Source organism: Pelodiscus sinensis, chromosome 2 (assembly GCF_049634645.1).
Source record: "Pelodiscus sinensis isolate JC-2024 chromosome 2, ASM4963464v1, whole genome shotgun sequence".
NCBI classification, from domain to species: domain Eukaryota; kingdom Metazoa; phylum Chordata; order Testudines; family Trionychidae; genus Pelodiscus; species Pelodiscus sinensis.
In genome coordinates this window covers 201,901,170-201,929,007 of record NC_134712.1, presented here as the reverse complement: position 1 = coordinate 201,929,007, position 27,838 = coordinate 201,901,170, and the positions used below count along the sequence as shown (strand labels likewise).

Below are 27,838 nucleotides of genomic sequence, written 5' to 3'. Positions count from 1 at the left end.
GTAGCTAAGTCTATAGAGCCCCTGTCTGCAGGGCCCACTGGCTGAGTCTATCTCACCCCGATCGGTGGAGAAGTGAGGCCCAGTAGCCGAGTTTACACTGCGTTAGATTGACTCCCCCCTCTGGGGGTCAAGAGAGGTGGGAGATGGGGGGCTCGGGCCCTCCCTTTCCACTGGGCCCCAGCCCAGGGCCCTGTCAGTGGTTGGTGGTTCCCTCCACTAGCTCGGGGGAGAATCCACTCGAAACATGCTGAATCTGCTGGAAGGCCTCATGCTCCCCACCCTGTGCTGCTTCTTACCCCAGTCCACTGGCCGGGGTAGCTGATGCTGCTATGTCTGCGATGGTGTCTGCTGCTGATGCAGCGGTGGTGACTGTTACGGCGGCAGCTGTGACGGCAGCTGATGCGGTGGTGGCTGCTGTGGCTGGGCCAGAGTGTGCAGCTGCTCCTATGTTCTGGCAGGAGCTCCTTCCCCTCCTGTGGTCAACCCCAACTGAGCCACTTCTCTGGCCTTTATACTGCGTCTGCAGTTGGAGCATGCCCTGCAGTGCTGTGGGGGAGGGGCCTTCTCAGCCCAGCAAGCCTGGTTAACCCCTCTCAGGCCAGTGCTGGGTTGGTATAGCCCATCACAGAGTTCAGTAGAGATTTGCAGGAGTATGAACTCCAGAATTTAATTTTAAGGTGTAACATGTAATGCTTTTTTTCCCATGTTGATCATTCCTTTTACATGTATGAATTAGTTTTCTTGTACCCTTTTTGCAGCACGTACAGTTCTGTAGCTTGAAGTGTTCGCTTGCTGCTTTGGGAGATCAAAATTCATGATATTTGCCATCCCAAACTCACGTCTGAACGTGTTGAATTTTCCATATGCTCTCTGTTGGTCATATTTTTAAAAACCTTGAGACATGCTGTTTTGTTTTTTAATTGCCCACTGTTATCTCAAGTCCCTTTAAAATTAGGTTCAAATTGTTCAAGAACTCATAGGGAAACATCCAGTGATATATATTCAGCCCTTGTTGTTCCAATTCATTTTCCTCTCCCATGGTAGAACACAGAAAATAGTTAACACAATCAATAGTCTGGACAACAGGAACAGTGTTCTGCTGCTAGCCTAAACCCCTTCACATGTTCATTTTGAAGGGCGGATGCATTCACTAACTGTGGTTACAGTTTTTGACTCAACAAGCAACTCTGGAAATGAATCATAGCCCCTCCAAGGCGGCAGACTCCCTGATTGTTTGTACCTTGGCACATTGAACTGCAGCTGAATCATTTTCCTCAACCATTGCTTTGGGTTTTAGCCTTCATTTGCTAGCCATGCACATGGTGGGAAAGTGGTTCCTTTTAACCCTTCTATTAGTACAGTACTGTGTTTTTCATACTGTAATGCGTTTTGGTTAAAGTAGTTTAACAAATATCTTCTATTTTTTCCTTTTTTGATTTAAAATAAATTTGGATGGCAGCTGCTTCATGTGAACCATTAGCGTCAAAGGCCACAGGAGTATAGTCTAATGAATAAAGTGTTTGGGCTTTTAGTGTTTGTTGGCTTTATTCCATGAGTTACCCATTGACTTACTGTGTAGCCCTGGAAAAGCTACTTAATTCCTTAAAACTTAATTTTACCCATCTGTAAGAGAAGCATAATAAATCATTATTTGGGGTTTGTATACACTGCAGAGAAGATCAAACCTGGTGCAGCCAATCTTCTGTGATTGAAATGAGCAGGTATAGTGAAGACATGCTAGTTCAAATTGACAGAGCATTCCCATCGACACTGGTAGTCTTGCTCCTCATGAGAAATAAGGGAAGTCGATGGGAGCATGTACTCCCATTGATTTCTTGCTGTGTGGACAGCGCCAAAACACAATTTAAGATACTTTGCCTTAAACTATGTAATTAACGTAGCTGGAGTTGCGTATCTTAATTCAAACTTACCCCCAGTGAAGACCTAGCCTTACTTAATTCATGTTAAGACTTGATTCATGTTGCTACAGCTCTTTGACATACTTTGATGAAAATACAATATATCATTATTATTCTAAGCCTTATTAGGATATGCCAGTTTTTACTTTCAAAGGCTGTAATTTTCCTCACAGATTGATGAGACTGTGGACTAACCCAGTTGAAGTCAGTGTGTTCACCAATGTAAACTGGTGAAAGAGAAAGGGGGATCAGGCCCAATACACTGGAAAATTAGATAATTGTGATAGTTTGAAATTTAATTGTAATTTAACATCAGTGATGAAGACATTTGACAGGTGTATACAAGAACAAACTTCTTTCTATTTTCATTGACTAACCAGAGAATTCCTGAGGAATTCCAGAGTCAAGTAACAGTTGCATCTACTTTCAATTACCTGATTTGTCTTTTAGAAATTAAGAACAGAAGCTGCTCATTCAAATTAAAAGCATGTCTCAGTGCACTTGGAAATGATAAAAATAGAATCTGCCATCTAGAATCTGTATTTCTAAAGCTTTTTTTTCTTTTCATAATCGTCTTATGTGATATTTTTCCCATTTAAAGGTACTTTCTAAAGAAGGCTGCATATTTGCCAGATTCAAGTATTTTATAATTGTGTGCCTGGTTGGTATGAAATCCTACAATGTAAATCCAGCCCTTCAGCATTTTTGATGCATTAGTAGTGATTCTCCTTTACATTCATTACTTTTGCAAGTGCACTTAATAGATTATTGAAACAGAATATTTCATAAGTATAAATTTTAAAGCATATTTACTGAAGTTCTATGCTATCTCATCTCTGCTGTATTTCCTAGTTTTTTTAATACCTGTCAGGTTCCCATTTAATACTTATGGCAGAAAATGATTTGTAGAGTCAATAATCCTGTTTATCTTTAATTAAATGCTAGTAGCAAAAATAATACTGGAACAAATTCATCCCTGATGTAACTGCATCATATTCAGTGGAATTGCACCAGAGATTAATTTATCACATTGTATCTCTTCATTTTGCTCCTGTCTAAGGCATGAATCAAATAAGATATATAGTTTGCATTCAGAAATCTAGCAAACTATTTTATTATATTTCTATTTTCCACTAGTCAGATCCTACCAAAGTACCATATAGAAAATAGGATTGGGATTGTAAAACTGTGGAATTATCCTGAGGATTCTTCTCTTTATCTGATTTATTATTTTAGTTTTTCAAATTTTTAAATGGCTTCATTGAGTGTTCTCAGTAAATCTAAATTTTTCCTTCCATTTATTTAAGGAATATGAACTGTAGCTGTCATCTTGCATAGAATATGGGCTACTGATTTCTTAATAGCACAAGTTTTGCTTTCCTAATGCCACTAGTCACAAATTTATTTTAAATTCTTTGTCCCAACACTTCCAAAACTAATTTTCATGTATAAATAAGGGACCTCAACTTATACTGTATCTAATACTGGGGTCTGGGGTCTAACGGGCCTGTAACTAGGCCATATCCGGCCTATGTAATGCTGTTTGTAATGAGAAATCTAAACAGGGAATGGCAGTGAGGCATGACAGGAATGTGTTTCCATTGGAGAAGTCAGTGTAGAGAAAAAGTATAAGCAAAGCCATGTCCAGAAGGCCTTTTCAGCTGGCCAAGGCGGAAGACTAATGTTATTGTACATTGGCTGTCACCCTGCCAGCCCTCCCTCACTGATTTGTTTTCTCTTATACTCTCTCCGTCTCTCCCTCTCTCCCTTTCTCTCTCGCTTTCTCCCCCTCCCCCTTTCTCTGCTGACTGTTTGCTCAGGTGGACAGTGACACCATTTGGAATGAGCTGCATTCGTCCGGCGCTGCACGCATGGCTGTTGGCTGTGTCATCGAACTGGCTTCCAAAGTAGCCTCTGGAGAGCTGAAGGTGAGGTCTGGGTTGCATGGTGTGTGGGAAAATGAGGGAAGAAGCTGAAAGAGAGATGTTATTTTTCTGGAGTTGTGGTGAGGGTGGAAGAGGGGAGAGTGGGAAAGACGGTCACTAAGGTGTGGTAATCTAAATACTCTGCTAGGTAGTTGGCGGATTTTATTACTCAAAGCCTTCTGTCCACAAGGGAAAGCTTTGCTGTCAGTATACTGCAGTACTTCTTTTTTTTTTAAGAACACAGGCAATTAGAGAGCTACAGTCCAAGTTAAAATTACTCATAGTATGTGCATATCTGGCAAGTTGTGGAATTCCCCTTTGAAGTGATTTTTAATATGATTACTGAGTAGTATGTGTAACCTCAGAATACCACCCAGTGAGAGGAAAGGTAACTAGTGGATTTGCAAGTTATGGAGGAATAGGTAAATTGTTGATTAGGAAGGTAACGATCCAGAGTATGCCTTTCCATGAAACAACTTCAAACAGACTATGCTTCATTGTTCTTCTTCTCTCACCTTATTTTTCTCTTTTCTACATGATCTGAAAAGAATGATGTACAAACCCAAATTATCCCCAGTCTAAACAATTTATAAAAGCTCCAGACGTGACAGACTTTGACATTTTATTTGGTTTTTTAACACCTTTATTTAAGGTACACCATGTGTAGCTTGAATGCAAAATTACCCCAATAAACATTGCTGGAGCTAACATGGCTTCTTAATGCAACTGTGTGTACATTTTCTTGTCCAAATACTGGTGGGTTTAGTCTTGTAACCAAAGTCTAGGTAGGAGATAAATATTTCAGAACCAACAATATAAGTTGAAATTAAATTATGGTGAATTTCCTTTGTGTCTTTCATCTCAATGTTACTTCAGTTAGGATTACAGTTGTACCTTAAATAGCATAGTTCAGTTAAGTATAGTACTTTTTAGCTCAATTTCCCACCTGTACATTGCTGTTTAGATGCTTACATTTTTATTATTGTCTGATTGTTTCCTTGTACTCGCCTGTCAATCTGTCTGTACCCATCTGTTGTCTTTTATCTTCTACTTAGAGTGTAAATTCATTGGGGCAGCATATGATCTTTTGTTCTGTGGTTGTACAGTGCTTAGTTCCTGGCTCCTATGTGATCTGATTATATAAATACATAAATAAATAAATAAATAAACAAACAAGTATTAATGATTTGAAGCAACAAATGAAGAATCAGGGCATCTTAATATATGTCCATATTGTGAAGCCCTCTACTCAAGTTGAAGAGTAATTCTCCTGGCTAAATGTCAGGCCTTTATGCATAGAAGTTTGAAAACTGGGCCTGTTTAGTACTGTGTTTAGTATAGTTACAGTGTATTGTTCCTGGTCAGAGGGACCAATGAGGGACCTGTAGGGATTTTATCAAATTTTTATCTTTGTAAGTTGCTCTGCAGAATTTAACATAGTTTAAAAGGAGGACTAGATAAGAATAATCAGATATGTTTTATGTGCAGTCGACGTGACCAGGATCTGCTGCAAGACCTTTATTGCTTATCTCTATGGATTTATGGGGCCTTTCACACTGTGCGTGTCGTTGGTTGATCATCTCTATATAATGAATGGCTGATAATAATAAAGCATCAGCCACTGTAAGATCTCAGTTGCTACTGAAGTGGCAGCAGCCTACAAGTCAATATTTTAAGTCCAATGCTAGCCTGCTATTTACTTTTTCAGTAGAAGTTAAGGAGATCTTGAATTTGTCTAGAATTCAGGTACTCAAATTATTGTCATACATTTGATTGAGAGATGCAAAAGGCAGTTGTTAGGAGCTCTACTGATGAAGTCTGTATCTTAGATGTACTGAATTAACATATGCTCTTGTGGAATGAGGTGTAACAGTTAACTCGAACTAAGGATTTAGTTCGAGTTAACGTTTGACTGCCGCATGTAGCCACGGGCAATTAGTTCGGACTAAGGGGATTTAAAAATGATGCCCGGACGGGAAGATGCAAATAAAGCCCGGGATATTTAAATCCCGGGCTTCATTTGCGCCTTTGAATGCCTACATTAGCCTCCCTAGTTTGAACTAGGGGGCTAGTGTAGACATACCCCAGCTGACCCTGGCTCCGCGTGGCATTTCAAATTGGCAGTGCAGCATGGAGCCCAGGGTCAGCAGAGGACTCTGTGTCCTGCTCAGACCCCGGGCTCCATGCTGTGTTACTGCTTTGAAATGCGCGGGAGCCCATGCTGGAGACTTGTACATTTCAAAGCTGAAACGCCGAATTCACCCCAGAGTCAGCGAGACTTTCCGCTGGCCTGGGCTGCACACAGAGTTCTGCATTCCTCCTTCAGGGGCTCTTGTACATTTCAAAGGAGGAATGTGGAAATTCCATCGACTACTTGACTAGTAAATTAACTGTTACTTATCCTTAATTCTGGTACATACTCAGGCAGATAGCCCAGGCTACTGTCCATGCTGCCATTTGTTATAGGTTGGACCTCCCTTGTCTGGCACCCTTTGGAGCTGACCCGTCCCGAATGAGGGAATTTGCCGGATTTGCTGAGGTCCCCTGCCACTCACCTCCCAGTACACGCCCCCTCCCTGCAGTTGGCTCCACTCTGGCTCTACTGCCACTGGGCTCCAGCTTGCTGGAGCTCCCCTGGATGAAGCTTCCCAGCTGCCATGACTGCTTCTCCCCCACCCAACCAGGGATCCCCTCCTGGGATGGGAGTTCCTAGGGCTTGTTGGCTGTCCTGCTTTTGCCGCTCACCAATCCCGTTGCTGCTCCACGTGGCATGAACTCCCCAGCCTCCGCGGTCCTGTTTCTCCCCCTGGGGACAAGGGCTCACTGGTGCCACTACTGCCCTGCCTAGCCAGAGCTCCCTGGTGATGGAGCTCCCCAACCGCATGGCCCCACTTCTCCCCTGCCTGACCAGGGCTCCCAAGGATGGAGTTCACACTCCCCGGCACCGGTGCTCTCTGATCCAGCAACATCCATGGTCCTACTGGACCACGGATGTTGCCAGACCAAAGAATCCCGGATTTCTAAGGTTCAGCCTGTAGCTAGACCAAAGCTAGCTCAGGTATAGCTATATATGCTTCAATCAAAACTCTTGATGGCTGTGTAGAGATAGTCACTTCACCAGTACCTGGAGCAGCCCTGCTAAACCTGCTAGAGAAACAGCACAGAATCTCATCATTAGCTATAAATTGCTTTCTGTGGTAGAGTTTGTGTATTTGGTATTTGTTTAGCGATTACCAAATTATCATTACTAATAATGGTAACTTTTTAAAATAAAATTTTTTATCATGATGATTTATTGTCAGTGCTTATTCATTAGTAATGCTTTTCAGGCTATAAAATTAACTTACAGGTATAGATTAATAAGTAAATGAATACTATAATTGGTCATGTTTACACACTGCTCATAATTGTATTCTTGAAATATCTTTTTCATGCTGCAATATTAATTTTACTAGACATTGTCTTGAGAAAATGCAATCTCTTAGCCCTGGTCTACTCCAGGGCATTATTTCAAAATAACCCTCCTTAGGTCAAATTTATAAGCAGAGCGTCCACAGTATCAAGCCCATTATTTTGAAATAATGGGCCGCTTATTTCGAAATCGATACTCCTGCTTTCCTCAAGGAATAATGTTAATTTTGAAATAGTTATTTCAAAATAGCATTATTGTGGATGCTCCTGTGCCCCAATTTCGAAATAACTACTCCCCAGCGTAATTTGAACTAGTTATTTCCCAGTGCTTCCTGAGGCTCTAAGTTGAGGTAGCACATCCTGTCTCGGATTAATGTCGAGGCTTCTCCATAGTGGGGACACGCTATTTTGAAGTCAAATTTAGTTATTTTGAAATAACTTTCCAGCGCAGACATGCCCTCAGTGTCTTTCCCAGTTATGTAATGTGCCCTGGATTTCTTTGGCTACCTTCATACCTTTCCATTGACAAAAAATAATAGCTATGATAAAGTTAATTCTTGAGCTAAGGTAGCTGAAGAAAGGGGCTGTTTAATTTGGAACTAATTCTGCAGTAGGGGGCCTTTTGCAATAAGTACTACTCAGTGTCAGTAAGATTGGAAACTGGGCCTTTAGAATCTACAGGAGTATTTCTGATATTGTTTTCTGCAGTTTCCAATATCCCTATTAAGTATTGCTGTAAGACAGGATTAATTATTTTAAGCACAGTACTCAAAATAATGATTTATCTTCATTTTATTTTTCATAACAATTAAAAATGTCAACATTGGCTATGGCAGTTCTTTTTCTGTGTAAGAAACACATAAGCCCCATATATTTTTAATTTGAAAATATGAAACAGAGGAGACATCTGCAATAAACTGTGAAGAACAGGTGGATTTTGTCTGGTTAATCTCTATTGTTTTAAAAGTTTCCATAGGTTAAAAGGCAATTATGTGCAAGAACACTCAAGAAAAAGGCTAAATAAGTTAAAAGATGATAAGGTCTGATACTATCTTGAACATCCGGTTAAACTGAACCAAAGCCCTTTACTGTTTATTCAGAAGTGCGTGTATGCGTGTTTGTTATAGTGCTTGCCATATTGAGGGAATTAGCACCATAAAATCAATGATATTATGCAAGGCCATGTTGACACCAAGAAACTATTTCAAAATTAGTAAATTTGGCTTAATAACTCCCAGTTTAACAAATTCGAACTAGTGTGTCCACACTATGGGGAAGCCTCGAAATTTAGTCCAAGGCTGGCTTGTTAATATGGGCATGGTACCTCAGACTTAAAGCTCCAGAAATCACTGTGGAATAATTAGTTCAAATTACCCTGGGGAGTAATTATTTTAAAATAGCAACACCAGAGAATCCACACAATTGTTATTTTGAAATACCTATTTCAGAATTAGTGTTTCTCTTGATGAAAAAGCAGGGGTACAGATTTTGAGTTCTACGGCCCATTATTTCAAAATAAAAGGCTTGGTAGTGTGGATGCTCCAATTATAAATTCAACCTTGGGGGAAGATTGTTTTGAAATAAAGTCCTAGTGTAGACCAGGACCATGTGAATAGAGTAAACATAATTTATCCCAAAATATTCTCCTTTGTTACTCTTAAAAAGGAGATGCATATATTGTGCATTCCCCCCTTCAATAATGCACCACTCTAAAGACTTTAAAAAAAATTGCACAGGCTTTCAGTTCAGATGCATTGCCAAAATCCAATTTGGGTAATCATGAAAAATATTGGTTAAGATTTTGCCATGAGAGAAAACGTACTAAGATCTATACAAAACAGAAGACTGCATAGTTATTTACTAGTCAGAAGATGGTCTGGATCATGGATGGGAATATGGATCTGCATCTGCTGCAAAGAATCTTTATAAAAAAACTATGTGAAATCAGCAAAGACAAGATAAAGAGAAACAAAACAAGAGCTATACTGTTAATCTCTTAAAAACGGGAAACAAATCTTTAAAGAGCATACTACGAAGTTACAGAGAGACTGATTCAGACTTCGTTGGAGATGCCTGTTAAGTTAGTGGGCTTTGGATTAGACCCATGTATTTGAATATGGTATTTACAATATTCTCTGAACCACTGTCTCACCTCAGTCTACAAAGTAGACAGCCAGACAGGATTAAGTGCATGAGATGCAAAAAAATGTGCTAGTTTGTTAATTTTTTTTTTGGCAGTGCTGAACTTCGGTACCAGCTGATTTGCAGATAGAGTTGCATGTTGTAATGTCCATATTGTTTCAATCATCATGAAAGAGTTTAATTAGCTGAGTGTCACTCGAACGTGTGTTGATGTGTATAATAGATATTGGGGGGGAAATAGTTTATTTTTATCTTCCCATGTTTATAATATGTTATACTATTTGAGTACATAAAACTATAGTCTTTCTGCTTGTTGCCTGAGGTAAGTTAGTAACATAACAAATTAATTTAATCTGTACCAATTTTCCTAATCCATGCAGGTATAGAGTATGTTATATATTGATTATAGAAGGAACTGCTACATAATTTATGTTTTACTTTATCAGGTATTTGTATGATGCTCTGTTACTGATAAGCAGTTCTGTAAGTCTGCTTCCAATGTCATAGTAAAGGGGGGAAATGAACAAATCTCAAATGCATCCCTATTGAATTACACTGAAATCAAGTCTGTTGAAGTTGATGGAGCTATGCCCTTTTTACACTGGGTGCAGTAATGTCACACACTCTGGTGAAGTACAAGAAACATAAAGGTATAAAGCATGAAAGATTGTGAGCCAGATTCAGGAAGTGCAATTTTCACTTTCTCCTGGAGTAGCAGTACCACAGAGGCAGGATGGTAGGGATACCACTGTTATTCTCTCCAAGGAGTTCCACAGAGGAATGGCAGTTTTAAAATCCAGTCACAGATCCACAGTAACAAAAGGAAGAGGATTGATTTAATTAATTCCCCTGTAAACCTGGCTCTGCCTGCTCCTAATCCTCCCCTACCCAGGCCATGGTCCCTCCAAAGCTCTGCCCCGAGATCCCACCTTTGCTTTTGCTCTCCCTCTCTCCTGAGGCTGGCAGGGGTACAGCTCCAGCCAGTGGCTTGAAGCTTGGGGCTGGGACAGACGCCAAGGGCACCTCGGCCCTGTTCTAGAGCCTTGGGCTGGCCTGGTAGAGGTCGGGCTGATGTGGGGTTAGGCCAGCTGGAGCAGCTTGGGCCCACTGGTGTGGGCTGGCTGGAGATCTGAAAGAATGAATGAATGGATATGAATGAATGTCCATGGCAGGAGAGATTTTCAAAGGTATGAAGGGCAGTTTAGTGCCTAGTTCCCACTGACACTCAGTATTAAGTTCTTTGCTGTCATTTGTGCCTTTGAAAATCTCTCCCTGTGCCCATTTCAAGAGCATCCATGCTCACCAAGTTAAAAAAAAAAAAAGGCTGGCAAACACAAAGTAAATTGCTATCATCATAATTGCTTTGTTACTGTTGTATTGTTTGTTTTGTATTTTTTTAATAAAAGCTGGCAACTATAATTGCCTACTATGGCTTTCTATATAAACACTATTTACTAGACTTACTCTTCTTTTAGTCTTTTAAAAAATGCATTCAGAAACATCTCTTAGATGTTTTCTCCTGATAATTATGGCTATGTTCATAGTTAACTGATTGCTGTTATTTTATACAGCAATACAACTTCAATTATTCACTTGAAGAATCATAGCAGCTATCCTCCTCTTCCCATTGTTTGCCTGATTTTTAATTAAGATGGTTAATATACATGGCTAGACTGGGCAACATCGATATAGACATCTTAGACTACAAGTCCCAAGTTGCCAGTTTCCTCCAGTGCAGTCATCTGTACAGAATCTTCAGGAAAGTAGACAAATAGCTGTGAATTGCTCTTTGATTTCATTATACAGTTACGTGCTGAATGGTAATTTCTTGTGTTTCTGGCCTCTGTTGGCTTCTTCCTTGAGAAACAATGGCATTCCTGCATGTTCGTTATCATTTCCTTGGCAAATCTACATGCTGCTTGTACTACTCTGTTAATATCACAAGTGCTTGTACAGAACATCCTTAGACCCCAAAGGGCCAGATGTTAGCTCCTGCTTTGGCAAATAGTCTGTAAAACTACCCTAGACAGACCCCATCACTCTCGTTCCTTCCACTGTGGTGTATGGCATGCCTGGGGGTCATGACGAAGGGGGGTAATTGGATCCTCATCAGTGATAACAGAGGGACTGTTACAAGTTGGTGGGATTTCCAGCAGCCCTGTGACTACTCCCTGTTACACCAGGGAGCTGACAGTGTCAGAGACTGAGGAGCTTAAGATGACCTTTGCCAATGGAGCTCATGCACAGCTGCAGATTTGGCTACAAAATTATTTTTAAAATAATGTAGGCCTGCTATATTAAAAGTAAAGAAATAATACTCTAAAGGATGTTGTTTATGAAAGCATGGTGAACTTTGTCATACACCCAGCTAGTGTAGTCTAACCAGAGAAACGTACTGATGTCTTATGTCAATACTGAAGCCTTGTGCACCCAATTACTATGTAAAAGTCCCCAAAATTGATTAAAACAGAGCTAAAGCCCACCCATTAAAATCAAAAGAATGTTTGGATGACCAAGAATGGCATTTTGAGTACTGCAATTGTTAAGCATTATTTCCCAGCTTCGCGCTGTTTTACTATGTTTATTCAAAAGAAAAGACAATGAGGGCTAAGTTTTCAAAATCAGCCAGCTAACCTATATTGGCAAAAAAATAGGGCTTTCTTTTTTTTCACACAAGTTGTCTCATTGGGATGCTCTAGTAGTGACCTGCATGGAAAACTTTCCAGGGTGCATTTATTTGTCCTCTAGGATTAAATCATGTGAAACTGATTTGTAAAAATCCCAAAAGTACTTTGTCAATGTACAAGTGGGTTTAAAAATGTCATGCTGCACTGGTTTTGTATTGAACTTTTTTTTTCAAAGAAATCCCTGCTTCTTGACATCATAAAAATATTTTACAAATGCTGTACAGTTTTTGAACAAGATTTTCCAAATACCATTCATTTTAATACAATAATTATACTTAAAGGAGTCTCCTCACCGTTTGGAACTCAGCGAGTGCAACACCCCCTTCATGGTGTGGCCTGCTGTGGGCTCCACAACCTATGCAAAAGCAAGGGGGAGACTCTTCAGCCAGGGTGGTAGGCTGAAGCTGAACATCTGGCCAGGGAATTTGAGCAACCAGAGACCAGTACTATAGGGAGAGCACATGCAGGGGCAGTGCTCATCAGAGAGGCCTTGAAGGAGAGTTTAATGCAAGGCCAATTCTAAGATTCTCCTCCGTGTCTCTGTGTATGGGACTCCTGCATTTACTGTGTGGCTGTGTCTAGACTGGCCAGTTTTTCTGGAAAATCAGCCGCTTTTCCGGAAAAACTTGCCAGCTGTCTACACTGGCCGCTTGAATTTCCGCAAAAGCACTGACGCTCTCATGTAAGAAATCAGTGCTTTTTGCGGAAATACTATGCTGCTCCCATTCGGGCAAAAGTCCCTTTTGTGCAAAACTTTTGCGCAAAAGGGCCAGTGTAGACAGCCCAAATTTGTTTTCTGCAAAAAAGCCCCAATCGCGAAAATGGCATCTAGATTGGCACGGACGCTTTTCCGCAAAAGCGCATCGTTATAACGCGAACTCCGCGCCAATCTAGACGCTCTTTTCCGAAAATGCTTTTAACGGAAAACTTTTCCGTTAAAAGCATTTCCGGAAAATCATGCCAGTCTAGACGTAGCCTGAATGTCTTTCTTCCCCCACCCCATCCTTCCCCTGCCCTCCCTTCCCACCTTCCCCCGCCTCCCACAGAGCAAGCAAACACAAGATTCTACACAGACAAAAAGAATCATAGGCACCTTCATTGGTTGGTTGATAATGTCCCAGCCATCCAATATCGTGTTTTAAACCATTTGCATGAGAATTAAACTTGAGAATGAAGTGGAATTTCAAACCTTTTCTGTGTATTTGGCTTGTGGAATGGGTTTGTACCAAAACAGGAACTTGGAGATCCCTTAATGAGTGTCCAGGGAGGTTAAAGTGTTCACCAACAGGTTTCTGTACGTTTCCTTTTCGGATATCTGATTTGTGTTGATTAATTCTTTCCCATAGAGACTATCCAGTTTGGCCAATATACATTGCAGTGGAGCATTGCTGGCATTTGATGGCATAGACCACATTACGGGGTGTGCAGTTAAATGAGCCTCTGATTTGGTGGCTGATGTGGTTAGGTCCAGTGGTTCAACAGTGTTGTTGATTAATCTAGTGTTAATACTCTTCCTTTACATTGCAAACTGATGGTTCTTATCTGCTTCTTTTAACTCTCTAGTCTTTAGGTGCTAACAAACTATTCGTTGATTTTCAGTTTTTCTTGTTACATACTGGCTCAGCATTCCCTTTGAAATTTATCTACCCACTGCCTCTTTTTCTCCCCCAACCCCTCCAATTTTTTCCTTCTTCCCTCCCCCACTTCCCTTATTAATTTTTGGTTTTGGACATCCAACACTCCGGTCATCTGAAGAAGTGGGCTGTGCCCATGAAAACTCATTATACCATCTGTATGTTTTGTTAGTCTTTAAAGTGCTACCAGACCATTTGTTGTTTTCAAAGTTTTTTTTTATTTTGAAATTAGCATTATTCCTCAAGAAAAGCAGGAGTACAGATTTTGTACTAAGCAGATCGTTATTTTGAAATAACTGGCTTGGTAGTGTGCTCCACTTATAAATTCAATGTTAGGAGGGTTATTTCAAAATAAAGCTCTAGGGTAGATCAGGGCTGAGAGGGAGCCTTCATCTTAGGTGAGGAAGGGAATGAATTCCTCCTGTTTTTCTTTCCAGTGACAAGATCACATATCTCTAAAATGCATCTTCTCTGAATTGAAAATTTGACTATATGAGTCCTCTGTCATTCCCAGTTTGAGCATGTGTAGACTTTATGCCGGTGATTCTCAACCAGGGGTATGTGTACATCAATGTATCGAGATACCAGCCTCGTTTTACAATAGGCTACATAAAAGGCACTAGCAAAGTCAGTACAAATGAAAATTTCATGCAAAGACTTTTTAAACTGCTCTATATACTGTATAGTGAAATATAAGTACGATATTTATATTCAGATTTTTTAATTTTATAACTATATGGTAAAAATGAGAAAACAAGCAATTTTTCAGTATTAGTGTGCTGTAACATTAGTATTTTGTCTGATTTTGTAAGCAAATAGTTTTTTTTAAGTGAGGTGAAAGTTGGGGTATGTAAAACAAATCAGACTCCTGAAAGGGGTACAGTAGTCTGGAAAGGTTGAGCACTACTGCTTTATATCATCTTAGTGGCAGCTCTACTGCTTATCTTCAGGTTTAACCAGAGAACTAAGTATATAATGCCACAGACATGAATCTTTCCTTTATATGCATATATGTCAGTCAGTTCACATATAATAGTTTCTATATCCTGATATAAATAAGTGTATGTAAAAATGTTTTTAATTTATGTGTTCACTTAATTTTCAACATACTGTTCTTTGTTAGTCTATCTCTACAGTGTATTTTTTGCCTTTCTGTCTGTCACTCCAAACTGTTCAGAGCTCACAGTCTGATATTTAAATATCGCCTATATTAGTTGTGCTAATATAGGGCATGTTCATACAAAGCTTGAAGTTAAAGGAAGAGTGAAGTGTTCTATCAATTGTATGAATGTTGTTTTTTAATATAGTCTGTTAGCTGATAATCAGTGTTGTTCAATATGGATTAGATTAAACTACCTGGAGTTACTATGGGCGGGCGGTGGGGTCCTGCCAGGGGTGCCCCGTATGAGGGGTGGGAGGGAAAGAACACGGGATCTAGGGTTTGTGGGGCGGCCCAGCTCACGCCCAGGACTGCAGGTGCTGCAGTGGGCAACAACCCCACCGCCCACCCCAAAACTTTTGTCCCGCTATGTACCGCACCATGGGGCCACAGCGAGCAGGTGCCGGGCTCTCCGCCACGTGACCAGGAAGCTGCGCTGGACCCCGGGCTGCTCCCAGCACCACTGCCACCGCCACCCCTTTGGGTTCGCCCCGCTGCGCCCACAACCACCCCCTAGCAGCAGCCACGAGCTCCAGCCTGCCGCTCGGCCGAGGGGAGGGGCCCAGGCCTAGTGACATCACAGGCCAAAGGGAGGATGGGGCTCCCCCACCCCGGATGCACCTGCTCAGTGGAATGGCCTGGTAGAGGCCTGGTAGAGGCGAGTGGGGCAGCTGCCTCTTGTAGTGCCGCCCCTCCCCTCATGCCTCCACCGCCGGCCTTAGAGAGTGACTGTCCCTGCTGCTTCCCCCGGGAAGCTGCTCCTCCCCGCACTGCCAAAAGTACCTTAAAACCTTCTCCTGCAAAGTTTGGTTGCGGTAGTTCTTGTAGTGCCCAAGGGTATGTCTACACTACCCCGCTAGTTCGAACTAGCGGGGGTAATGTAGTCATCCGCAATTGCAAATGAAGCCCAGGATTTGAATTTCCCGGGCTTCATTTGCATAAAGCCGGCCGGCGCCATTTTTAAATGCCGGCTAGTTCGAACCCCGTGCCGCGCGGCTACACGCGGCACGGAGTAGCTAGTTCGGATTAGGCTTCCTAATCCGAACTAGCTGTACTCCTCATTCCACAAGGAGTACAGCTAGTTCAGATTAGAAGCCTAATCCGAACTAGCTACTCCGTGCCGCGTGTAGCCGCGCGGCACGGGGTTCAAACTAGCCGGCATTTAAAAATGGCGCCGGCCGGCTTTATGCAAATGAAGCCCGGGAAATTCAAATCCCGGGCTTCATTTGCAATTACGGATGACTACATTACCCCCCGCTAGTTCGAACTAGCGGGGTAGTGTAGACATACCCTAAGTTATTAGTGCACAAACATTCTCCTTTATATATTAGATTCACTGCTTGACCAGCAGCATAGGGTTTTTATTCTAAGAAAAATATAATGTATCTCGTGTATTTTGGATGCTCATAGGGGACTGACAGGGTTAACTACCCTAAGACATCTAAAATGAGCCTCTGGCCTCCAAACGGATCATTCTAACAATTCTCCTTGCCTTTATGGATTGCCACAGTAAAGAAACAGAAGAGAGGAGTGTACAGTGTATCTGTCATGCTGTCAAAAACAGGAAAGTATCTCATTTTCTCCCCTTTAGATACCCCCATGATGTATTCTGTGAGATAATCATCTTAATTATATTGATCTTTAGGGAATGCTGATAGGGTTAGATAATAATGAGTTGTGAACTGAGCAGGGGCAGTTATAATTCTTGCACTGATATTTCCAAATTCTTTTCCAAAGTTGAAAAAGCAAAACACACATGCCATATTATGGTGAATGATGCCTCCTTGACTGTGCGTTTTCTGGGTTCTCTACCTAGAAGTACTTGAATTTATATATACATTAGATTTTCATAAATGGTAGAGTGGAGAAATGCATCCCAGAATTTGTCTGAATGAGAACAAAATTTGTTACACTCATTTGTGAAACATATTTGGGGGGGGGGGGGGGGGAAACAGGCCACAAAAAGCCTGTGTGGGCAGAGTACTCAGATATTAGTTAAAAGTATAAAAAATGGTGGGACAGTGATAGGCTAAATGCAGCGATGAATTCCTAAAACGAGGCTTACACTCTCATTCTGATTCATTATACTTCAGCATTCAAATATCATGAGTGAGATCCCCCAAATCTATTACATTGGCTTTTAAATAATTAATTTTTTTCAATAATAAATTTGGGTTATTTATAATTTGTCACCTGATCTTTGAGCCTTCATGGTTCATATTTTCAAGTTTTTCTCAGCAACCATGAGGACTAGAAACTTTTGTTTTAAATCACTTGACTCCAAGATTTGAGGCTTTATGAAAAACACCAGAACTGGGTAGTTGATTATCCAATTAACTGAAAAGCAAAATCGTATAGGTTAATGCTATAGACTACACACATTTCCCCCCTTGCCAGTAAGCAGGCTGGCCAGCAGCCCAGCTCAGTCCCAGCTTGTGCTGGGTCTGGGACCTACCCCTGCTGTGGCTCTGAATTTAAAGTCTATTAGGAGCCAGGTGGGTAAGCAGCCTGGCTCAATTCTGACTCGTGCCAGGTCCAGGAGCTCAGACCCCTGCACTGGACAGGGGCTTCTGCCACCCCATGCTGCTGCCTTTGTATCAGAGACAGCAGTGTGGAGTGACAGGCAGCCGGTCTGCCAGAGGAGTTGGTTTTTAAACTGACTCCCCTTTCAGAGCAGCTCCCGCCTGGCACCCTGCGCTGCTGCCTCTGAGAAAAAGGAATGGCAGGGGGCTCCTCGGGAGTGGGGCCAGAGCTCAATGGCATCTGGCCTCACCCTGAGGACTATAGAATAGTCGAGTAACCGATAAGAATTCATGAGGTTAATCAACTATTCAATAAAGTTTTAAGCTAGCAATTTAGGAGAAACATTGGATGGCTGACAGCAACTAGCTTGAATCATACTTAGCCATCCAATCTTTCTCCTAAATTTCTAGCTTAAAAATTTATTTTTGACTTTTTGGTGCACTTTTTAATCATTTTTAGTCTTTTGGTATGTTTTTAGAAAGATTGTCTTTTTAAAAGGTTTTTTATTTTATTTTTGTCTTTTTGGTCTTAAATCTAATGTGTTACAACTAAAAAAAATGCCAAGGTTCGTTTTGATCGGCTTATGTATTTTGAGCTAGACTTTTTTACCAAATGTTTTAGGAAGGGCTTCTGGAAAGTTCGATGTGACTGGAATTTGTGTAAGAGTGTTCAAGGTGCTAGGTGTACAATTGAGAAAAAGGGTTGAAAGAGAAGGCAAGGAACACAAAGAGCTGTCACAGAACACCAACTGCCTACCTATGGGTGCTGTACACATTATAGTTGCAAGTAGGCTTTCGGGGGAGTTGAAGGAGCTATGGATGTTGGTGGGGAATTCATTTGATAGATAAGGGTAGTGGGGAGCGCTTTGTTGAAATATTGGAAATGGGTGATCTAAGCTGGCAGTAAGTCAGGGCAGACCTCTACAAAGTGGAGGTGAGGTGAAGAGCCTAGAAAATGAAATTGCTAATTCTTTGTAGCCTCTTTGTTGTTAGTTCTTCGGAACCTTAAAATAGTATTTTTAAATGTATTTGCAAATTTGGGGTGGGGAGCTAAGCGCGGGCTGTGCCCATGGAGGAGGCTTTTACAAATGGGAGGGCGGTCTGTGACCAGGGGTTTAAACATCAGTGGGGAGGGCGAGCAGGATTGGCAGGGGATTCTCAGGACAGACTGGGGAGAATTGCTGGCTGGGGGGGAGCACTGGGCTTGTGGGGCAGCCAGTGGCGGCCATGAAGGTCTCCCTCTGGGGGCGGCAGTATTATGGGCTGGGGCACACCTATGGCACGACTGAGGTCTGCTTGCAGCGCATTCATACCTGCAGTGCTACACAGTTAGCTCCCCTCCTCCATGAGCCCAGGCTGACCCACGACAGCTCCTGTGGTCAGGCCAGTGCGGGGAGGGCAGCAAGAGGCAGTGGCAGAGTATGCCTGCTGTGTTGGCCACAGTGGCAGTGCCTCCACACAAGGAGAGCCGCTCAGCACAGCACTGAGCCAGGTGGCAGAGCACACCTGCAAGCGCTGGTGGGGGTGGCCACATTGGTATGTGAGCAGGAGCGGCAAGTTGAAAATCCCATGACAGACAGCCACTTAATAGAAAGATTGTCTAATTAACTGATATTTAACGTCCCTTGGTGAGTATCAGCAATGGCTTTGTAATTGCCTTGGGTTTTGGTTTTCATTGTTGGTGATTCAGTCTACAGTAGTGTTCCGCAAAGTGGGCCGCAGGAAGTGGTGTGGCCCAGGAAACTGCTTCCCACAGACCCCCCCTTGGAATTGGCAAACTGGAGTGAATGGGAGCCACGAGGCTCCTTGATTATGGATTCTTTATGTAAACAAAGTGGTGTGGGCCTGCTAGCAGCTGTCCCAAAGTGGGCCCACATAACACTTTGAGAAACACTGATCTACAGATAATTTCTGTTCAATTGCTAAGGGGGATACAGCTAAGAATTGACACATATATTTGATGTGTAAAAAATTAGTGGTCCTGTAAAACAAAACACTCTTCTTCTTTTAAAGAAGTGCTTGTGCACACAAAATTTTGTTAAGTTATGGTCTAACACTGCAACCCCTTTGAGGTATTTGATGTGTGTCTTTTTCATAAACTCTGAACATTTATGTGGAAATTAGGGGTACATCAATGAAAGATACTGCCATGTGCCCTGAATTCTCTATGGGTACGTCTACACTAGTCCCCTAGTTCGAACTAAAGAGGCTATTGAGGGCGACCGAAATTGCTAATGAAGCGCAGGATTTAAATATCCTGTGCTTGATTAGCATAATCCCAGCTGGTCGCCCTTTTGGAAACTGACTAGCCCGAAGTAACTGCCTGTGTCTACATGCAGCAGAGAAGTGGGATTCCGAGATAAACCCCTTAGTTCGAATTAACTGTTACTCGTCATGGAATGAGGTTTAACAGTTAATTCGAACTAAGCGGTTTATCTAGGAATCCTGCGTCTCTGCCGCGTGTAGTTACTTCGGGCAGTTACTTCGGGCTAGTCAGTTTCCAAAATGGCGACCGGACGGGAATATGCTAATCAAGTGCAGGATATTTAAATCCCGCGCTTCATTAGCAATTTCGGTCACCCTCATTAGCCTCCCTAGTTCGAACTAGGGGGCTAGTGTAGACATACCCTAACTGAAGAGTAGTGAAATTGCTCACTACGTTGCAGGATTGCTCCCTGTGCAGCTGTCTTGAGCTCCCTGTAGTCTGATAACAATGTTGTAGACTCTACAAAATAGTGCATTTGGCATCTTGAACTGTTTAGCAGTAGGTTATATCAGATGCTATTGCAGGATAACTTGGTGCTAAATTAGCCTTCATAAGGCAACTGCTATTTATATGTTCAATAGCCCCTTTTTTTCTAAGAAAATGGATCTCACATACAGCAGTATAACTCCATTGATTTACTTGTAGTTACTCATTATTTACACCTATGAAAGTGAGAGAACAATCAAGCCTATCAATTGTGGTTGTTTTTCTAGATAAGGACTGCAGCACTGAAACTCAACCAGCCTCCTTACTTCTAATTAGAATAATTTATCAATAAAAGGCATATATATTCAACCCCCTTTGAACATAGCCTACAGTATATTCTTAAAATCCATTTCTGCATTTTGTCTGAGGCATTTGAAGCACTCCTTGTGGACCACTTAAAATATAGGTCTGGCTGCCAGAATTACACATTGATTAGAATATAATTTTTAATCTCCTTTGGCTATGGTTATAAAGCAGTAGTTAAACACACAGGAGTCCAACTTTCCTCCAAGTTGCATCTGTGTAAACCAAGAGTAAATCTGTTGAAATAATGGAGTCACTCCTAATTCACACTGGTGTAACAGGAAATAGAATTTGGCCTAGGTTTTGATTAACAGTTTTTTCCTTATGATAGCAAATTATTTTCATGACTATACAGCCTACATTTTTGAACAGCAGTTGTCTTGCAAGGATTTATTGATCTTTCCTTTGCTTCATGTGGGGGGTGGGGGGAGATACTTTTTTTTACATGATGCATTGCAGTGAATCTGTAGGTTAAAGAATCCCTTCATCATTACTACTTCTGATAGCTGCTGTGTATGAAAATGTTCTATAAAATTCCAGAATGTGTGTTAGAAACTGACTGGGGGAATTCAATAAAGTTGCAAGCTTTGGCAGACCTCCAAGATTAATTTATAGACTGGAGAAGAATGAGATTTTGATTGTCCTCCTTTTCTACTCTTAGGAATTGCCATTTTTGTGTGTGAGTGTAAATTTATCATTTAGTTTACACTGACAGTAGAGCCAACATTGCCAAACCATTGTATGTAAATACCAATGTCTCCCCCCATCCCCTCCCTGCCCTTTATACTGTTTTATAGTCTGTAATGGATCTACAGGGAGCAATGTAATTTGGATCAAATGTTCATCTGGGTGGATCAGTGATACTTTTTCTCTACCAACTATGAATTCTGGACCTAAATGAATAAATCAGTTCTGCTTGTGTCATACAGAACAATAGCTATTGTGTATATTTGCCAGCTAGATGCTATACAGCTCCAAAATATCTTATTCTAATTCTGGCTGTATTAGAGTCTGTCTCTTTGCTTCTCTTTAAGTTGTGATATATATGCAGCTGTGACCACATATATTGTTTCTGCTAATTCTATGAAAGGATAATGGGGGCTGCAAAACGTGCTCAAGAGCCTATAGCGGATTCCAATTCTGTTTGCCTGCTGTGCTGTGTTATACAGAGAAACCAGCTTTTTTAAAAAATCTGATAATTGAAAACCTATCTTGTTCTTACAGAATGGTTTTGCTGTTGTAAGGCCCCCAGGCCATCATGCTGAAGAATCAACAGCCATGTAAGTACCAGGGAATATTGCCCATCTTGGAGTGTTAAGGTTACTGGCAATCACCTGCACTGTGCATGTCTCTGAAGAACTCTAATTGTTAGCAGATGACTGAAAAGGCTTTCTAGGTACTCCCAGAAGCAGATTTATGGCTTCAGAGATCTTACAGAATTTTTTTAAATGCCCTGAACATTATTTATAACTGTTTTCCTGACTGATTTGCTTTCTTATTTCTGTTCTTCTCTATTCCACAGGGGGTTCTGCTTTTTTAATTCAGTTGCAATTACTGCCAAATACTTGAGAGACAAGCTAAATATAGGCAAGATATTGATTGTAGATCTGGTATGTATTCTTGGCAAGCATCACACTTTCAGTGCATCTAGATAAAAGATAATGAATTTATATTTATATGTCAGGCTTTCCTGCCTTATACTTACAAGAAATAAAGGTGTGCATTTCCTTTGAATCTAGGAACTCATTAATGCCAGGATGTCAATACTGAAACTACAAACATCTATGCTTCACTTTAACGGTGTTAACAGCAATTTGATGAGAAGAAGGCACGGAGCAAGGCAACATTTATGGTTCTTAAACAAATTGATATTTCCACTGTTAAAACAACCCACCAGAATCCCAAGTTTACTTTTCCCCACAGAATACAGACTTTAAATAGTCTGATATGCTTTAAAGAATGCTGTTGCTTTGGTAACCAAATTGGCCACTTCCCCCATCTGCTTGTTGAGTAACATTGATATTATTAAAACAAATCAACAAGTCATTCTCTCTGAAAAGTTTTCAAATCATATATGCCAGTTTTGGATGATTCCCTGCAGGAGAGCAAAATGATTAAAAGTTAGCCTCATTGGATTAGTGTTGTATTTTAATAGAATGAATTCTTACACAATAGAGTTATAATTTGTTTAACAGATGGTTTATTTAAATACAGATGACATTTGGCATGTTGTCTATATTATTTTCATGAATAATGAATTGGGGCTTTACTTCATACTTAACGGATCAGCCCAATACACATCCCAAAGAAAGCTGAATGTTGATTTATGAGCACCATTTTTGTTTTGCCTACAGTTCATGAGAAGGTGTAATAGGTTGTCTGACAAAGCATAGACAGGAAATGAACCCTGGCATCAAAACCTAACCTGTTACATCTGCACTTAATTAATTTTTGCAGGTGATAAAAGATTTAAAGACAAAATATGTTAAAGGTTTTTTGAAGTGCATAGCTTAATAGTCTAAATCTTGTTCATATCTGCACTCATAATTAAATCTTATTGTGAAGTCATGGCCTTACCATCTAGCGCTTTTGTTCAGTTAAGTGCATACTAATAATTAAGGAAAAAGTGAGGTGAGAGAGGGGAGACTGGGCGAGAGAAATAGCAAATGAAGAAATTTATGTTTAAAATAATTTAAAAAGTAATATTGATACTCTTGGAACAGTTTTCAAATATGTATCAGAAGTTAATGCTATGGTTTACGAATCCACCGATGGAGAGAAAAAATAGTGCAAATAGCGTTCTGCAGAAACTAATCAGGATTCGTGTACAAATTCATTGCCACAGTATTTTGAATCTATTTGTTCACTGAGGTTATTCAAGGGGTTGGGATTTAATAGGATGGAGCAAATTTTAAGTTTATAATTTCCTAACAAGCCTAGGCAAAGTTTAGAGTTTGTTGATTTTTGCAGTGGTTATTTGCTTATAAGTGTTACAGTTATCCAGTCAGGGAAAATAATTATAAACATGAAGCCTATATGATCAATCAGCACTAAGAAATCTAGCTTGAGCTTTGAATAGCAAATAATGCTCAGTTCCACTCAGACTCTGCTTCACAAAGACTTTGAGCTGAGCTAGTACAGGGAGCTGACACAGAAGACTTCATCTATGGAACAGTCTCAGTCGGGTCTTGGATTTCCCTGAAGGGTCAATGCAACTACATGTTTCCCCTTCTATGAATATAGAGGCAAAGCCACAATTCATATGCAACTTTAACGATGTGATTTTTGGCTCACCTGAAAGATAACATGGACTCATAATTATGAGGGGGTGGGAAAAATTGGCACCCTTGAGAAATATTACTCTGCTGACCTAATTCCCAGTATAGATAGTGCTACATCAATAGAAGATTTCTTCCATTGACTTAGCTACCACCATTTGGGGAAGTGAATTAACAACAGCAATCAGAGAACCTCTCCCATTGATTGTCTACACTTACCACAATACAGACGTACCCTGAGATTTCTAAGTGACCCTCAACACAACATGTTTATAATGGCTAACACAGTGGGCCATGTAGTTGCTACTGCAATACAAATGTTAAAAATAAAAATAATAATTAATATTCAGTCCATTCCTTAAAGCTCATAAATGTTTTATATATATAACTTCTATTTTTTCATTTTGAAACTTTCCTTCTCTTTTTACATCTAAACCACAGACAAAACACCTCCCTTTCTGCCTTCTTTTTTTTATTCCTTCCTGTGAATAAATATCAATTTTTGTGATAAGCTATAGTCTCTGAATAAATCATACATTTCATCAAAGGAGGATAGGCTCAGAACCCAGCCCATGCACAAAACATGTAACTGATTAAGTATAGAATACACTATCCTTACCATGCCAGTATCTGTCAACTTTGTGGCATTTTTGGACCATTTTGGTTGGCAAAATTTAAATTTACTATAGAAAACTATTTTTGCAGTATAGAAGGTTAAGAAGCATATAAAGAGCCCAAGTGTCTGTTTAATTCCTATAATTTAAATTGTCAGAGCAAGAACATTTTAAAAAATCCAAACCCACAACAGTAGAAGCCAACTTAAGATTGGAGAGCACAGGTCTTTATAGAATTTATTTTTATGTCCCTTTAAATGGTATCTGGTGCCTAGAAATCACAGCAAATAAGTGAATGATGAACAGATGGCAATTTTGTTGAGAGTTTGTGAATAAAATATCATCCAGACCCAAGGATGCTTGTTTATAGTGAAAATGCAGTCAAAGCATTAGGGTTGCTTTTCCAAATATTTTGTTTACTCTCATTGTGGAATACCTTCTTTTAAAAGTCTATATTTTTACAACTGATGGCATAAAGAAGCAGAATCAATATTTGATTAGTTTAGCTTCTTATAAGATCCAGTGTGGATGTTTAGGGGAAAAAAACTTTAGTTTCCCTCCACCACAGTGCACCTGGGTTTTCCCTTTGCCCTTTTAAAATCACAGATGTCTCTAACCATATACTGTACTGTGCAATGAGACAATTGTGAAGAAACAAAAAAAGACATTTGAAAGTTTAAACTGCCATAGATTGTCATATACCCATGCTCTAAATATTTTTTTTAATGTTTTATTTAAAAAAAGAGATTTCTTCTGCGCTGCTGGTCGGACTGTTATATAATGTTTGAAATATGCAAATTGACTATGGGCATTCCTGAGTTGTGAAAGGCATCAGACTGACTCTTCTCTGCCAGATGATTTAATAGCTAATGAAATCATACTGCTATGTCTTTGAGTGTTGCCACCATGATTTTGCAAAAATGAAGTATGAAGTCCTTTCTGCATCTGGCATCTTTTGATGTGGATCTAACTGCTGAGGGACTGCTAACTGAACTGAATGTTTCAAGAAAGCCAATTTACTCAGCTGGTCGCAAAGCCTTTGACCTCAGTAGTGGAACTTGGCAAATCAATGAACACACTTATGGTTAGTGTTCTGTCAAGAATTGCGAAAATGCTCTGTAAACCATAGATCCTTCTGCAAAATACTAGTTTGTAGTTTAAACATTAGTCTTTCTTCAGAGGCCAATGAGGCTAGTTAATTAAGCCTGAGGGGTTATGAACTGTTGGCAGTTAATAAGTCATAAAATTCCTCCATAAAACAGGATGCTAGATTCCATCACTGAGGCAAGGAGTACAAAGAGCCGGTGTATAAATATCTAATTGTACAAAAGGACTGGGATTTCTCAATGACTGCTCATCTGGAGTCTCCAGGGCATGCTCACTGTGGTTTCCTGATTTTTAGAAGCCAGTTTAAAAAATGAGTGCATTAAAGAGTAATTTGCCTGTAAGTTCAGGAAGTATAGGGGTGGAGGAGGGAGCAGAAAAGAGAATGAGGAAAATAAGAGGGAGGGGAAGAGAGACAGAGAGAGAGCGAGAAGAGGCAAAAGAAAGCAGCAGTTACCTCTACTTGCCGAGTTGGACACCTTTGCATCTATCATCTATTTTTTTCCCTTTTAGGATGTTCACCATGGCAATGGTACACAGCAGGCTTTTTATGCTGACCCCAGCATCCTGTATGTTTCCCTCCATCGCTATGATGAAGGCAACTTCTTCCCTGGCAGTGGAGCCCCAAATGAGGTTAGGTTTATTTCTTTAGAGACCCATTTTTATTTGCATCTTTTAGGTAATTGCATTTCATGATTACCCCTAATTTTCTCATCCTTTGCTGGTGCTTTAAATTACATCAGATTACCAAATTGTCCACTGGGACTGGGGGACCAGTGGAGAACAAGTGTATAACCCAGAACAGTCCTTGTCAAACAAGGCTGGGCTGATTTGACATTCTGTTTGATGTTTATTTCAAAAGCACACAATTGTATGTTTTCTTATTTTTTTTCATCTCCCTTTTGCCACCTTCCCTCCCCCCTTTGGAACTTTCCTCTGTCTTTTCAGGTTGGAAAAGGCCTTGGCAAAGGGTATAATGTAAATATTGCTTGGACAGGTGGCTTGGATCCCCCCATGGGAGATGTAGAGTACCTTACAGCATTCAGGTTAGTACTTTGTTTCCTTCTAAAAGTGCCAAAACTGGCAGTGGAATGAAAGTTCACACAAATAATAACTATAATAATCCCAAAAGACTTACAAATGGCCAATGGGAGAACTAGCTTAGAATAACTGCATAAGTAACATGCAACAAGAATATTAACTTGTATCTCTGACCTCTGTCAAGACTTGCCATTTGAAATGTTATATCAAGAATATACCACTTTATACCTGCACTGTATAGCAAATATGCTACAAAACATATAAAACCAGCTTTAAATAATTGTTTTGTTAAGCTTTTTATAAAAACCACAGTTCTTGGAAACTTTATAGGTTTTAATAAACACACAGTTTATTGTTCTGGCCAATCACTCAAAATATACAAGAAAAATATTTGATGATTTAATCCAGGGGTGGGCAAACTATTGACTGTGGGACTCATCCAGCCCATCAGCCATTTTAATCCAGCTCTTAAACTCCCATTGGGGAGTTGTGTGGGAGGCTTGCCCTGCTCAGTGCAGCACCCAGAAGCAGCAGCATGACATACTCCACTCCCCCGGCTCCTACGCATAGCAGCCAGATGGCTCTGTAGAGTGCTCCTGCCCAAGCACAAACCCCACAGTGCTTTTATTGTGTATATATAAGTGTAGAAAATACCAAGTAAAATATAATATGGGCAAAATCTACTCCGTGCTCAGGTAAAACTCCCATTGTAGTTCATATATTTGACCAAGAATGGTATCTTCTGTGCAATAAAATAAAGTGTTATTTGCTTTAAAATAACTAATTGTGAATCATGATTATATCAGAGAACTATCCCATTTTAAGTGATGGATCATTCATTCAGCTATGAAGAATTGGCTTTTGATCATCTGTTTTCATGGGCCAGAGGAGAAAGAACCTATTTCAAACATGCCCTACTGTGTTCACTTTCAGCAGCCTTACATTTCCTTTCATGATAAAGCAGAATGCATTTTGTCTTATTGCTATGGAAAAGGTTGGTGAACTAGTGCTGGGCAAACTGCAGGTGCTGGGAAATACCACTAATGAAGTGGGACTTTGCCCACGAAAGTTTATGCCCAAATAAATCTGTTAGTCTTTATGGAAGACTCTTCGATGTTTTAGGAGGCTTCAATTTATAATGGCTGCAGTTCAGAAATGGCAATGAGACCTCTAACTTGTACCTCCAACATTATCAAGACTTATAATTTGAAAGGGTATATCTAAGGTATATAACTCTAAACCTGTACTATAAAGCAAATATACCACAAGCATATAAAACTTTTTTTCAGTAACACTCTTGGGTGGTCCGTGAAGTGGTATGTACAGTATCCAACAAGGTTTTGTATT

At 40.4% G+C, this 27,838-nt stretch overlaps 1 protein-coding gene across 9 annotated transcripts in view; it reads left to right on the top strand.

The window, feature by feature from the left end:
• Positions 1-27,838, top strand: part of HDAC9 (histone deacetylase 9) — a 705,078-nt gene that overhangs the window by 535,544 nt on the left and 141,696 nt on the right. For 8 of the 9 annotated variants that reach the window (XM_075922252.1, XM_075922250.1, XM_075922247.1 and 5 more), the window contains 5 exons: positions 3,740-3,847; positions 21,679-21,734; positions 21,977-22,064; positions 25,964-26,083; positions 26,399-26,496. In XM_075922252.1, the coding sequence (XP_075778367.1) occupies positions 3,740-3,847; positions 21,679-21,734; positions 21,977-22,064; positions 25,964-26,083; positions 26,399-26,496 (470 nt within the window). Of the gene's footprint in view, positions 1-3,739; positions 3,848-21,678; positions 21,735-21,976; positions 22,065-25,963; positions 26,084-26,398; positions 26,503-27,838 lie in introns of those variants that run through there. The other variant, XM_075922253.1, reaches the window with a different exon arrangement.